Genomic DNA, 15,408 nt, shown 5'->3' with positions numbered 1-15,408 from the left:
TTTGAAGGAGGAAACGTATCCACGCTCTAACCAACACTGATCTCCATCCCTCCTCCTCCTCTCACCTTGACCTGGCCACCTCTCTCTTCACCTCCATACCTTTCCATCATTTCCCCTGAGTGCCAAGTCACACACACCTAAACCCCGTTTTACCAACTACTACTGTACTACATCCTGAAACTATATATCATACCGTTCCAACTGTTATCCCTCCAACTTCTACTCCTGTCCCTTTTCAACTTTTCAGTGAAGTTAGTCCAGCTCTCCATCATCTGCCAACTCAATCACTGTGTGTGTGTGTGTGTGTTTGTGTTAACCACTTGTTTACCAACCCAAGTCGAGCAAAATGAACGTTAAAAGACCTCTTTACACGATTAGAACCATACACACTATGAAGTCTGAGTGTTGTAAAGAGAGATTAAATAAACCCTCATCATAATCTAAACCAATTTAATGTAAATGCGAAGATGTAAATTAAAAAATACCCTGTTAACACACATATATGTTCCCACTACGTTCCCTAGTGCGTCATGTGCAGTTAAACTCTTCCATTGCTTATGTGTAAAAGAGACAGCTTTCACAACAAGGCACCAGATGGGATTCAGCACAAGACAGAAAGTGGTGATATTCCATCATCTCTGCTTGACACTCGGCTGGCTGAAATAGAATAGTTTTGTAGTTTCACTGTTGTTTCTTTCTGATTGCTCAACCGATTTAATAGATTATACATCTAATGTGAAAACCCTGCTAACACACAGTATCTGCAGGGCCACACACACACACACACACACACACACACACACACACACACACACACACACACACACACACACACACACACACACACACACACACACACACACACACACACACACACACACACACACACACACACACACACACACACACACACACACACACACTGTTCTGTACTCACTCAGTTCGGAGATGCTGCCCACACAGGTAGCCAGCAGGGACTGTTCCAGCGTCCTCAGCTCCAGCTGGGCATAGGCATCCTCCCTGCTGTCCACAGACGTCTGCTGGTTCTCCGTGTACGGACTGAAATGGGCCGGAAGAGACAAAACACCTGGAAAGACAAAAACAGCAAGAGGATATTAGTATGATTAATGCGAGGCCACGGAATAAAATAAACCAAAAAAAAAAAACTCTGTTCACATTGCTCCTATGCGAGTTCCAAAACAATTACAGTGGTGATATTTACAGAGTGTATTTATAATCCTGGTAACACATAATCAACAAAGCTGAGGGAGAGTAAACACTCAAGGGAACGTGAGCCGTGCTCAATGTATTCAGGAAAATAAACAGAGCACACAGGGACATGAGGCTAATACAAACAAACACTGCATCCGACTCCAGTGGAGGCCTCAGCGCAGGAATACAGAGACAGAGTAAGTTAAGAATGAATTGTCACCGAGGACACGTTGCTTTAAATACATAATACAGTATCATACAACATTAACAATAAATACACGTTACTTGCTTGATGCTACATGTCATATCTGTGGGTATTTTACATAATAAACTTTTACATCTAGTAATAAAAGGTTCATTTCTAGGGTACCATCAATCAACAGAGTTCTGAAGGGGTCAAAGACCAACAGCCGCCTCAGGTTCCAACTACTCAGACCTTTTATTTACACTAATACACCCACAAATAAAGAAGCAAACAGATCTGGTTATGAAAGGATTGGATTTAAGTTGTGACTAGTTAGAAAAAGTGACTATGAAGACTTAAAAACCTTAAATAAAATTGGAAATTAAGTATGAGTTTGAAGGTTGTACTTGTTATCAGCCTTCTTTAAAGACAGACAAGAATCAAGAATATACTGGAAATATTACAAAGTAAACAACTTGCAGCAGGATGAAATCACTGAGGTACTACAGCCACTATCATGAACTGATGGTTTAACTAGGGTCTAAGACATGTGTGGTATTTCCTCTTCAAATGGACCCTCTGGAGAATCATCCAGAAAACACAGTTTAAAAAAAAACAAGTCGAAGTCTAATGAATTTGAAAACAAAGCAACATCTCGGGGAAAAATCACTTTCTTCTCTGACAAAAAATATTTTCAGATATCAGGCCAATTACAAGTTTGCACTTTTATTCTCCACGATAGCCAGTTGTCAGACTAATTGCAGACAAGGAGATAACATCACTCTTACATAAAACCAACACGTTCTCCTGTTCTCTCACCGCTGTGCCCTCCTGTGATCGCTGTTTCGCAGCTGAGATGGATATAAGCTGTGAAAGGGGAGAACAGAATGTTTTTCTACTATGTAATTGTTTAAGAACCGGAGTGTGCTGTTAGCTAGCGTGCAGCTATAGTTGATAAAGGCGAACAGGATTAGCTGCTCTAAGGTCAACCTTCACTTCACAAATGAGGGAGGATGGATGTGGAAATAAATAGAGAACTAGAAAGTCATTGCAGGTCTATGACTTACTTACAAAGCCTGAGGAAAAAAGGCCTCCTCATCTCATAGTCTCCCAAAAGGGAAAAGATGGACTAGCATCCCTAAAATGACATTCCCACGTGCTTCCAGCGAAAGCTACCCTCTAATTGGAATCTGCGGGATGTTGAAAAAGAAGAAACCCTCTGCATATAAAAAAAGCCCATCAACCTATTCTGAAGTCACCATGACACAAGAGGAGATGGGGAAGGGGGGGGAATAACTGTCTGACTGAATATATACGAGATCTGGACAGATTATTTCAAAGCTACTAAGGTTACCAATAAATCCTTTGACAGAATATACTTGTCTTGCCTCCAGACTTTTATCTGCATTATAAATTGTCTACGATACGGCTCCATGTGCTCACAGTAGACATGTAACTGTGCCTCGAGCTGGAACTTGCCCAGACTTTGACTACCTTTAAATTCAGGTTTAAAACATGTATGATCCCCACTGCTTCGGACAGAACATTAAACCTCCACATAAATCATTCACCTGACGCTTGTATCGCGACCTACTTCAGTTTTCTTTTGAGGTCTAACTTTCTTTTTTTATGGAATGTAAGTCATTTCAATTTATATTTTCTTCACGATGTGTCCCTGAATGTATTAATGCATTATGTAAAGCTCTTTATCCAAACAGTTTTATAACCTCGAGCCAAGGATAGATAATACAACCGCACAGAGCTAATCTATGAAACGTGTATAGTATAGAATTGCATGTACTGGATGTAAACATCATGAAGTCAGCACTATATCAAACTGCTTTAAAAAAGACAGCTAGAGGGAAATATCAGAGCAGAGAACGTTTTTTCAAGGGAGAGCTTCAGGACACTTGATATGTTTGGTTCCTAAAGACAAAGACAGAGAGAGAAAGTCACTTCAGTCTGGAGCGGGGCATCCTAAATGAAAACCATATTGATATATTTAATGATACAGGGTTCTGCTACCGAAGCATATCTCTCTCCCTCTCCTATTTGCTCCACTCCATGCGATTTGTATAATATGTGCTGACTCCCCGCTGCCTGCACAATGGAAGCTGCTGCCTCCAGCACAGACTACAACTGTGACAAAGAACACGTCAGACGGGCAAACTGTCCACAAACAAGCTTCAACACGTCCCCTCACACAACCCAAATCAAAACAGTGCTCTCATGTCAGTGCATATCAAAAATGTTGCTGTTTCTTTGAGGTGTCTCTTCAGGTATTTTAGTAATTACGATGATAGTTTTGCTTTAGGGTGTCAGCTTGTTGATTATTCCCTGAAATGATAATGAACACACAGAAATGTGGCTTTTCAGAACATTGTGAGAATCTCCCCCCCCCCTATCATTACCTTCATGAGGCCTTGGATCGTCCTTGCACAGACAAGATAAAGCAAAGTATTTAATGGTGATGGTGCCGCATACTTGGAACACCTCTTATTGTGTTAACTTTCTCATGCCACGGTAAACACCACCGTGATTTATAGGACTTGGTAACTGCTGTGGCCTCCATGACGGGGCTGGTATGCGTTCATGTACGTGACGAGTGACATGAATGGCTCATTCAGAAATGGCTTGATTCCAATTTATTGTCGGAGGAGACTCGTGCCTCCCGAGGTGTAGGAGCCATTCTCAGACATTCTGTGTCATTAGCGCGGATAAGGCTGTGTGAGCAGGTTGTTTTTCCTGAGCCTGTGTGTGGAAAGTGAGCTAAATTAATTCCTTGTTGTGTGATTCACCAAGAAAGGCCTTAAAAAAGGGTTCATAATGGTACCCTAAATATAGACTTAAACCAGTGTAATGAACCAGTTTAAATCGGTTCAGGAATCATTGAGCAGCTCTTAAAGCACTGCTGTCCTTTTATGTTTCTTGTGTGACAGTTGAAAAGAATTTTGGAGGAATCAAAACAGCAGGCACTTAATCATCTCAGAGAGAACGTTACCTTTTATCCAGGCACCGATTTGACGTCTCCTGAAGTTCCTCCTCTAATCTTTGGTCTATATTTAGCGCGCTTAAAATATGCACATCTTGAGCAGAAGCTAAATCTTTCTCTCTAAGGTTTTCAATCGATATCCTCTCGCAGCTGTGGCAGATATTCACACAACACCACACTCTCAGTAGTTCCCACAGTCCCACCCCATGGCTTGCTTCACCGCCGAACCCCAGCCTGCGTCATCTGGGCCTGATGGAGGTCTGCAAGCCAACCAGGGACCGTCCTCCAGCACCACCACCACCACCCACACCACGAATATCACGAGCCCCAGCAGCTCCTGCACTAAACGCATCATTTCTCTCTGGCAATGAGAGAGGCCGAGGATAAGAGAGAGGAGGAGATGAGAGTATAAGTTAAGAGGAGTGGGACTGAGGGACGTAGGGCTTCAGTGGAAGATGAATGAGTCATGCGGAGAAGGGATACGGCTGAGGAGGGGCTGGGGAGAGAGGCAGGAATATCTGAGACTGCAAAGAGGGTGAGGCAAGGGGAATCCAAGTGGCATAAGGGATTCTTTCTTTTGCGGCCACCATGGCTCCCTTTCTGAGGTTGACCCTGCAAATGTCATGTGGGAATCCCGGCTACAAATCACAGCTGAAACCACAAATCCCGGGGCAGTCCCCAGCCCATCCAAACTATCTATCTAAACCATTACGCTGCTCCTCCTATGTCAGCAGAGCCATCACTCACACAGACGGTGGAAATGCTGTCAAAACAAGGTCAGAGGAATCCAACAGCTACTATTTTGGCAAATTTCGACAAAACAGCACAAAGGACGGTGTGACTTTGTGAAACAGCATCATTTAACTTTGCAACAGAGTTCTTTAAGTAACTACAGAATGTAAAAAGTTAGCAAGATTACCCATATTTATTCTGGATAAATTAAACTTGGTGAAATGTTGCAGTCTGATTCAGGGAAGAACCCATTACATTTCCAAGATGTAGATTTTTCACTTTCTTTAACCTTGTGAGATAAGGTATTTTTTGATAATTTTCCTGGGAATAATTCATGAATTTTGATGGAAAGAAACATCAAGGTTATTAAGGGCAACTAATATCTATGAATGTGTGCTATTTAGATTGGCTTAATAGAATTTAAGAGGATTGTTGGACCTTGGCGGTGGTATGCGTGCTATTGAGCGCCCTTCTACTTTAGACCATAACATTTTCTGCCTATGTTGTCATTTTCTTTCACAGCTTTCGGTTTTATTTGTGTTCCCACCAGCTCAGCCCTGACATGAGGACATTCTTGAACCAGATTTGTTTTGTCTACCGTAAAGAGAGTGTGAAAGACAGAAGGACATGATCAGCTTAGTGGTGGCTGCATTGAGTGAAAAGCTCAAAACACACACGCACACACACACACACACCAACACCTGCCTTGGCTCCTTTAACAGCCTCTTCATTCATTACCGACTGGACGGATCAGAGACTCAGGGAGAGGGATGCTTCAAAGCCACTTCCCCTACCCAGAAACGCTCTCTCATTCTGGGCCAGGAGCCTATGTGCTTGTCCCTGAGTGGAGGCTGGAGGGTCTACAGTCACACAATACCGCAGTGTTTGACAGGGCTGTCATTGGGTGTGTATCACCCCCACAGTCTCCTGGTCTCCTCTGTCCTTCAGAGAGCATGCCTGTAGTACAACAACAGACACACACATGCTCCTGCTCCATTTCATGTCAGTGGAATCCACAGGCCAGATGTGATCCTTCACTCACCGGCCTGGCCTCTGGTTTTTCCGCCCTTGAAAGGCTTGAAAACACCTGTTGTTCACACGTCCAGCTTCACCCACACACCCCACACTCTCTTCCCGGCGTTCAAGAGACTGCATGTCACAACATTGGAGGGACAAAGCACGATTTTAGAAAGGGTAACAGTGAAATGCATTAATACATTTAATTAACATCAATAAACCAGACGTGTTGGCTTTGTACAGCAATGCCAACAGCTGGGTCTCAGCATACAGGGTTAAAAATATCCATGTGTTTGCTTGCTCTGGGGGACCCTCCTTAGGATCCTTGTCTAAACAGAGATTGAGAGTGAAAGAGGCGCATTTAGAAACTTAAAGTGGTCTATGAGTATTTTGGCTAAAAATAATCTATTGGACAAGTTATCATTCAGCGACCAAAGCGGGTAGCTGGTTTGGATGTTGTTGCTGATAGGTGTATAAGCATTTCTTTCAAGATACAAACTCTTCAGGTTGAGTTGGTGGGGCGGACAGAGAAGCATTCATAAGCCTTACACGAACGTTTTTAGTTTGGACTGAATCGACCATTCACTTGAATATTTGTTGCAAACTTGAGGCGTGACTGATTTAAAAGGCATCAAAAAGTTCCTGATCTCTCTCACACGTGCCTGTCGGAGCCTGATTGATCACAATCTGTCATGGACACGTGAACTGAGGCCTGGTCGCTGTCCCCTGACACCTCTGGTGACCCCCCCCCCCTGGCTGCAGTGGATCACAGGTCAGTAGTAGCGCTGAGCTGGGGCTAAAAGAGGAAGTAACCTTATCAGCTGTGCAAAAGGGGGCTTTCCTAAGTCACTCAGTAAGAACACCCACACACATCATCATTCACAAGCTCAGTGTAGATGGGAAAAGTGGAAAGTTTCTATATTTGGTCAATGTGAATGAATCTCAAGTAGAACAGTTAAAAGTCGTTGTCCCTCAGGCTACATCCACACGATTACATTCAAGTTTTCAAACCCATCACTGCTGCTGTGTTTACTCCTGCCCCGTCCACACTGCTCATGAGCACCTAAAACTGAGAAGTTTGAAAACTCTGCGGCTGTGTTGTTGTATGGGCGGTGAAAACAGTCTTTTGGAAACAATGATTCAATCACATGCATTAGAACTCGACTACCATCAGTAAATACAAAACATTGGAAACACTTATCGTCAGTAAGACTTCCAGCTAATTGTTGATCCAAGAGAACTAATCCTTCTTTTCATCATTGTCTTTTCTCTCTGGTAGTATTTCCTGTAATTAAGCAACCAAATGCCGAGTAGACTATTTGCTTCCTGTTTACACGGACACGCACATGCCCAGTGTATGTGGATGGTCGTCTGATATCCATTTTCCGGTGTGATAGTATGGACAGGGTTTATTAACACTACTGAGCTGAAACACTCGTGTGGATTGAGGACGTTTTAGTTTTTAAATGTTTTTTGAAAGATTAAAATGTTGTATTAAGAATGTAGCCTCAGACCGTTGCTGTTTGGCTTGTTTAGACGTTTTCTAGGAAACAGAAAGAGGGCTAAAGCTATGATTTAAAAGTTTGGAACCTAGTTCCTGCCCACAGCCTGGAAGTAAGAGTCTTGTATCTGTGTGCCGTTAGAAGTCTGCCAGGAAGCCCAGTGTGCAGAACCACAAAGATTAGATCTGAACCTCCACACGGGATACGCTGGATCCTCCGAGAGAGAGAGAGAGAGAGAGCAGAGTGTGTTCACGAACTCTGAAATGAAAGTTTTACAACGTCCTGCGAACCATGAGATATAGAAAGCCCCTCGTACAACCATGAGCTACGAGCTATTTCCTATCCCTCATATGGAAAATTCGGCAAATGGACGATATATAATCTAGGACCACATAAAATGCTCCTGAGTAAATCTGAGGTGCTTGAGCTCGTGCAAATACGACGCATTAAGGTTTAACAGTGCAAAAATAAGTGTGGTGCTGTAAATGTGGTCTGCAGTAAACATACCCCTCCACACACACACACACTCACATTGTCACAGGCCACTTTGGGGGACATTACATAGAGTTACCCCCTCAACCACAACCACCACTTCCCTCACCCAGTCTGAAAATGGTCCTCAAAAGGGAGCCTATGAAGGACGCACTCACACACACGCATTAGGAGTGGTGGAACTCGATGGGCCTGGCTTCGGTTGCCCGCAGCCTTGAAAAAAATATTGCCATTAGCTCCTCTCTATACAACCAACCGTAATCCTAAACATGACTTCAGCTCTCTCCCCCCTTTTCCATTCCTCTTTCTCTCTCTCTAATCATGTTTTATACTTTACATTCCAGGCCAACTGTGGTGCCTGTGGCTATCTCGTCTCATTCAACATTCCCCAGTTCCATATGTTGCGCCACTTCACAGGGTGCAGCAGAGCGACAGTATAGCTCCATTATTAGACAGGTTTTACTTGCCTATTATACATATATAGATAAGCGTGCTGAAAATACACAGTATGGAGGTTTTAGTTTGTTTCCTCTAATGACGTAGGACAATAGAAATGACACACGCCGGAAAATAACACATCCAGATAAACATCTGACCTCACCCGCTCATAATTGAATCCACTTTTACTATTGAGATGATGTCAGCATCCAAAACACTGCTGGGTGTTTGACGGATGACACCACAGTCAGAAAAGCAAAAGAGTGCTGGCTCTGCGTGCATTTTGTTTTAAGAGAACAATTCAACAAAGAGTGGCCCGGAGCAGATCAGTCCTTTTAAACAGTTGACCTCCCTCTTTACGAACAAGCTGCCCTCTATTCAGCTCTCTGACAAAAAACTCTGCTGGGCAGCAGCCAGGGCAAATGAGTACAAAGTGTGTAAGGCGTGTTTTTGTGCGTCTACATGATTGTGTGTTTGCACTAATTGCTCTCTCGCTCTCTGTATATGGCCGATCGGCTCATTTTCTCTCAGCCGGGCCGTCTAGGGAGTGAAAACAGAAAGCCAGTCAGTTCGGGTAGCAGACAACACGCTCTTTGAGCTGAGGCCTGAACCTGAACTCTGCAGCATAGCCTCAGAGGGACACACACACACACAAACACACACACTTAAGTTTCACCGGCCAGTTGCCTTTGTGGATCTCTCACATGTTTAAATGAACAAGCTGCATGACAACACATCCGACTGGAGTGTGTGCAGTGATGGATGTTTGAAACCACTTACCACCAAATAAACAACCACTCTGGACATTTGTTCGTAATCATTTGTTAAGTCGCTTCCCTGTAAATAGTTTCAGCCTTGTAAGATTATACACTTTGATTCTTAATTAATTTCAAATGGGAAGTTAATTAACAACACAAACTTAGAGAAGCACAAATTGTAGTTTTAAGTACATGACTCAACCACGTTAATGACACACAGCTGATATGGATCATCAGCTTATTGATTGTTTTAATTTGTTTTATGCTCACTCAGTAGTTTTGTCATAGGTCACAATCACACTATGGCCCTTTTAAAATAAAGAAATCACATTAAGTCTGAAATAACCTGAACATTAGAGACTTTTGTGCATCACACAAAGATGAAAGTGGCACAGTTTCTTTATCACCTCCACCCCTGCCTGGATAAAATCCCTAAAAAGAACCTTGTGACTCATCATTATTTATTAAACTGAGCCTCTCCTCTCCTCCCTTCTTCAATTACACACTGAAATGAGCATTGGCACCCGAGTGCAGACATTAATTAACACACTTATGAGAGTGTGATGCTGTGATGCTGCATCCCTTTCCCACCAGCGTCATTCACAAACAATCACAGGTACTTCTCTTTCAGAAGCTCAAGGACGCAAATGAACAGAAGCAAATCCTTCCCTGTTCAGAAATAAACTATACGACTCCAGCGCGGTTCTCACAGTCCTCCAAGCGGTTTTGATGGAGGGCTTTAGGAGCTTGACGTTTCAAAGAACTGAACCGAATTCCCCCTTGTAAATCTAAAGCAGCTTTCTGCTGATTAACATTCCGCGTTGGGCTGGGTAGACAGCAATATCATGGCGTGGAACAGAGTGAGTCAAATTGGAGGAGGAGGAAAAAAAATAACAAAGGGGTGGGGGGGATGGTGGATGGATTATGATGAGGACTGCTGCTCACAGCAAAGTGGAAAAGACGCTCAGGAAAAGGGAGGAAAACCACTTTCTGGGCAGCCGCTGGTCGTTGTTCGCTCACACAAGTGTGTTGTGCGTTATGACTGTGCGTCTGACATTAAAGGTGTGGCCAATACTTGCATCAGCTAGGGAGTGGTCGCTGAAGTACTATGATCTTCTCTCAAGTTAGTAGCAATAACTTAATTGGAAGTAACAGTCCTCCATGCTAAAGTATTCTTAACGGTAGAGTTGGTGATCCTAGAAAAGCTAGAAAGAGCATGGTACAGTAAAGAATGCAACTGACACATCCCACCCACTCTCATTGGCTTATCGTCAAATCTACGACAACTTCGTTAAATATCGCTAACTGCTATCTTCAGTAACCGAGTTATATTCTGATATTTAAGAAAAATGCAGCGTTGTTTTTATTCATGCAAAAAAGTTTGAGAAGCATTTTAATGTTGAAGTTGGGGAAGGTTGAGCCCATCACTTTATATAATGCCGGGCAACTGGGTATCTTATCTTCCGAAGTTGATGAGTGAGGTAAAAAATATATGCTAAAATAAGATGGAACCACTCAAGTTAAGTTTAAGCACTTAGTGAACTCTAAGTAAAACACTAAACAACTTTCTATAACTGGCCACAAACATTTTAGTTTAAGTGACCGAAAGCTGCACCGTCAGCTCAATAAACAACGGACGTTGCATTTTCTTTTATAGACCCACCTCTTTTTGTAAAGCATTGTTGCATTAACGTTCTTACAACCATGTTCCAATTAACGTAGCATTAAAGAAACAACAACAAGCCACAGACTCACTCCGTCCACTGTAACCTGTTGTGGTGAAGTAAACAGTGAGGATGAGTGTGTGTTATATTTCATTGCACCTCAGCAGTATTTCACAGAGGTGGACATTACGGAGCAGAGCTTTGTTTAAAACGTCCAGAGTCCTTTTGTCCACAGTAATGAGTGGGGCTGGTCCGTTTTAAAACCGCCGGCCTCTACTGTTGTCCGTGCCCATTGTTGACAACAACTGTCACAGTGAAAGACAGAGGAGAGGTGATATTTCTCTGCTGGGAGGGGGGGGACGCATAGCTGTCATAACATCGGGCGGCTGAATTGGAGAGCACCTCATACAATTAGACAGGAAATCAATGCCACCGATGTGTATAAATCAGGGGACCACCCAAAGTCAGACACACATGTTGACGATGTGACAAATGTGCCCGTTGCGGTTTGACCACACACATGTCGGCACGGAATGAAATAATGGTATGCCCCGAGCACTGAGGTGTCATCAAATCCACAAATCAGGCAGCCATGTGTCAGTCTCTGGGATGGCAGCTCTAAATATCCTGTGTGTTTGTGACCTGGGTGTGTTAGGGACCTGAAGGGCGTGTCGAGATGTCCACCTCTTTAACAGGGAGGCAGTAAACTACCTCTAACCAGACCAGTTACCTCATTCAACCGGCTGTATGGCCCATCTGACACCCGAGGGGGTTAACAGCTCACCCCTGACCCTCACACACAGCATATTCCTACCCCTATCACACACACACACACACGTACACACACTCAACACAGAGGGAGTGTCCACACCTCAAAAGGGGCCTATGGAAAGGGACCATCCTCTTATGCAGTTATGTCACCTCTTGACCCCTCAACTCTTCACGCCCACAATGCAACACTTACACACACAATGTCACACACTCACATTCAGGTCACCCTCATCTATGTCCATGTGGTGGTCAGCACTATGACACAAACTAAGAGTGAAACAAAGCCTCATTGTGTCCATGTCATCATTACACAACACACGCTCACCTACAGTACAATAGCTGTGGACCGGGGGGGGGGGGGGGGTCAACATCTCCCTTAGGCGTAACACAAAATGAAAGTAAAACAATGATAACCGAATAGAAAATAAACCAAATTATTCTTTCCCATTATTTTACCACTTTCTAGGAACTACTCTCGTTTCTGTTCTCAAAAATCTGGGAAAGTAAAATCAATCTTCAGTTAAACGGCTCACAACTGACAGACACAATAGTATGCTAACTTTAATAAGGGGTTTAAGAAGCCAGACTTGTTTCATAATCATGTTACACACACGCACACACACTCACACACACTCGACCAGGGGAGGATGTTGGAGTGAAGGTTAGAGAACCATGTTGTCTTTGTGAGCTGATAAAAGTCTCCCCTCTTTCCTCTTCCTATGGAAAAGACGACTGTGCTTATGTGACGGATTCTAAACGTGATTGCAAAATTTTGCTGGAGAGGGAGCAAAAAAAATAAGTACAGCTAAAGTTGTACACTTCGAACAGGAAAAGTAAACTTTGTATCATGCATGTGAATGTGTGTGAGATTGTGAGTGTACTCGCCTACATCATTTCAGTTTATTTTGGCAATCTCAGAATATTTAAAAAAGAGGAATATCATTTCTGTGGCTCAGTGGACAAATTTCAGAGCGTATGTTTAACCTCAGTCTGACTGTTTGCTGGCTGTATCTTATGCAAATCCATTATAACTATCCAAAGTTAAGCTGGGAACCCTGGGATGGGTCTCAGCTATGACCTTATACTCTGAAATTTGCTCCTACAGGTGTGGATCATCCTGAGTCAGCATTACTATGGTCTTGTCTTCAAACACAATGTTGTGACTATGATACGAAACAAAACTCACATCCGTGGTGTGATGAGCGTTTGCTGCTTCTTCTCTCCAGGGGGGCAAACATTCTTTAGGCCAAGCATGGCAGCAACACAAATAAAGTTGTGGGAGGTGAGTGGATGTTTGTGTGTGTGTGTATGCACAGTGAGTGGGGTGTTTGTTGCTCTGTGTGTTCCCAGCTGTTGCCTTTGCAGGTGCTACTGGAAAGCTTGACTCAGTGTGTGTCATTGAAATACTTAATAAGGTCATCTTCAGACAGGTTTCATCTCCGCAGTGGGTTTTAATGTGTCTGTTCGTGTGCGATTGTGTGTCTGTAAGCATGTGTTGTGTTTGAGCATGCGTGTGTGTTTTGCACATCGTGAGAGGCTACTGTTCCATTGGTCTCTGTGGACCACCCACAGAAGCCCTCTCCTCTAACCGGCAGATGGAAAAAGAAAGGCGAGGATCACAGGCAAGGAGAGATATCACCTCAAGAGAGACGGCTGCCTTCCTCCCTCTCCGCTTCCTCCCATCCCGTCATATTTCTTCCAAGTACAAAACCAGAGCACTTTAACAAACAGCACTCGAAGAAGTAGAAGCAGTGTCAACGCCAAGGGCTATTTGGCTTTTAACTGCTTTGGAAGCCGGGCAGTTAGTGTGTGGTGTGTGTGTCTGTGTGTGTGTGTTTGTGTGTGCGTGTGTGTTAATGGATTTATTCCTATCAGAGAAGACCATGTCAATAGGCTTCAACTGACGTTCCCACGATTCTTCCCAAAGCCACAATGGCTAAATAATAGCCGACAGACTCTAAGTGCTTCCTAACACACAAACACACAGAAACTCACGCCCTGGCCCACACACATTTCTACATCTTAGACCTGCCACATTGTGTATTACCCTTTATGCCCCTTTTTACAGAAATTAATAAAACCGTGCTCAGCAGGAAACAACCAATGAATCGTTTATGCACAGCGCATGCTCCTGGAGAGACTGAACAGAATCGGGGGGGATATGGAAAAGTTTACAGATTGTCGTACAGTCGACCAACTCAGGCTCGTACTATGTGCTGAGTGTCGGGCTCTGACCACTGTGGTTATTGTTAGTAAATCATGACGAGTGAGAGGTGCTAGCCACATCCTGACCACACACACTAAAACACACAGACCCCTCAACCCGACTGCCCAGCTGAAACCCTCTAAAAGGAGTGGTGTGGGTGTGTGAGTGTTTTAAAGGAATGTTTGTGTGGAACAGATTGGGGGAGATGACTATTCTTACACACACACACAGCCCCTGTACAAACAGTGAACTGAGTGACAAATCTGTTTTCATTCTCCTTCTCCCAGCGTTGGGTCGGTCTGGGTGATGGTATGTGTGCAGGTCCTGCTGGTCCTCATCATCTACCCCCCTCCAGCACTTGTGCAGCGTGTGACAGGTTCTCACTCGACAAAATCTCTATTTTCCGCACAATCGTTCTCCTTTTTTTGTATTCTCGCTCCAACTTTTTAGTTCTTCTACTTCCTGCCACATTCCAAGATAAACAACCTCTGCTTTGCCCGCTTGGGAAACCCCATGACCACGAATGGCTAGACAGACAGAAGAGGCTCGTGGGATACTTCATTCAACTACTAGCCAAGTGTTCAGCGTTGGGGTTTGGACTACCCAAAGCCTTAAGCTATGAAAACACTGACACATGCTCACACACACGCATCACACACACACCCCCACACACACAAACACACACACACTACCCTGGGACAACTTCCATTTACAGTTTCAGCCTGTGAAGTCTCAGAGGTAATTGCAGAAACTACAGGGTGATAATCACCTATGTTTTACCTTTGCCACTTGGGAGAAACACAACACACACCATAATGAAGACAAGAGGAAGCTGGGGAGAGTTGTGTAAAGAGACACATCTGCATGGAGTCAGTTAAAAAGAAGAAGAAGAAGAAGAAGAAGAAGAAGAAGCAGAAGAAGACCTCCTGCTGAAAACCTGACTGAGCCCATCAGCCAGCCTCTCACAATTTGATACCCAGAGATTACTGCACATATTAAAAAACAAGCCTCCTGCTGCCTGTGTGTATGTGTGTGTGTTGATGCCTTCCCCAGCCGTTGACTCCGAGCTACAGGTTCCCAGGAGTTTGAGTATAACAGCAGCTCTGCTTAGGAAGTCTCTGGCTGACCCTCAGGCCAGATGAGCCTTGGCAGGATATCCAACCAGCGACCGCTGAACGACAGAAACTAGAAGCGAGAGAAGGAAAGTGAAAGTTTGGAAGATAGAAGACGGAGGGGAGGGGAAGGTTTTCTGTGATTCGATTATCAGATTGTGGTGACGGAGAAACCATTCATGGACAAAGATAGTCTGAATGAAGATCCATATTGAGTGTTGGATGGAGAGCTGCATGCAGAAATGCACAAGCCAGGGTATGAATAGTGCTTCACCCCACTGTGCTAGCCAGCTAACTGCTGACCTCACCACTCTCCAGCTACCAACAC

The 15,408-nt window shown here is 43.9% G+C and overlaps 1 protein-coding gene across 1 annotated transcript in view; it reads right to left on the bottom strand.

Annotated features, from left to right (window-relative positions):
- The window catches only part of abtb2b (ankyrin repeat and BTB (POZ) domain containing 2b), a 42,822-nt gene that overhangs the window by 14,662 nt on the left and 12,752 nt on the right, over positions 1 to 15,408 (bottom strand). The window contains exon 2 of the mRNA XM_053426996.1: positions 938 to 1,087. Within this exon, the coding sequence (XP_053282971.1) occupies positions 938 to 1,087 (150 nt within the window). The remainder of the gene's footprint in view (positions 1 to 937; positions 1,088 to 15,408) is intronic.

The sequence above is a fragment of the Pleuronectes platessa genome, chromosome 7 (assembly GCF_947347685.1).
Source record: "Pleuronectes platessa chromosome 7, fPlePla1.1, whole genome shotgun sequence".
In the NCBI taxonomy this organism is placed as follows: Eukaryota; Metazoa; Chordata; class Actinopteri; order Pleuronectiformes; family Pleuronectidae; genus Pleuronectes; species Pleuronectes platessa.
This window is presented reverse-complemented; position numbering and strand designations above follow the sequence as displayed.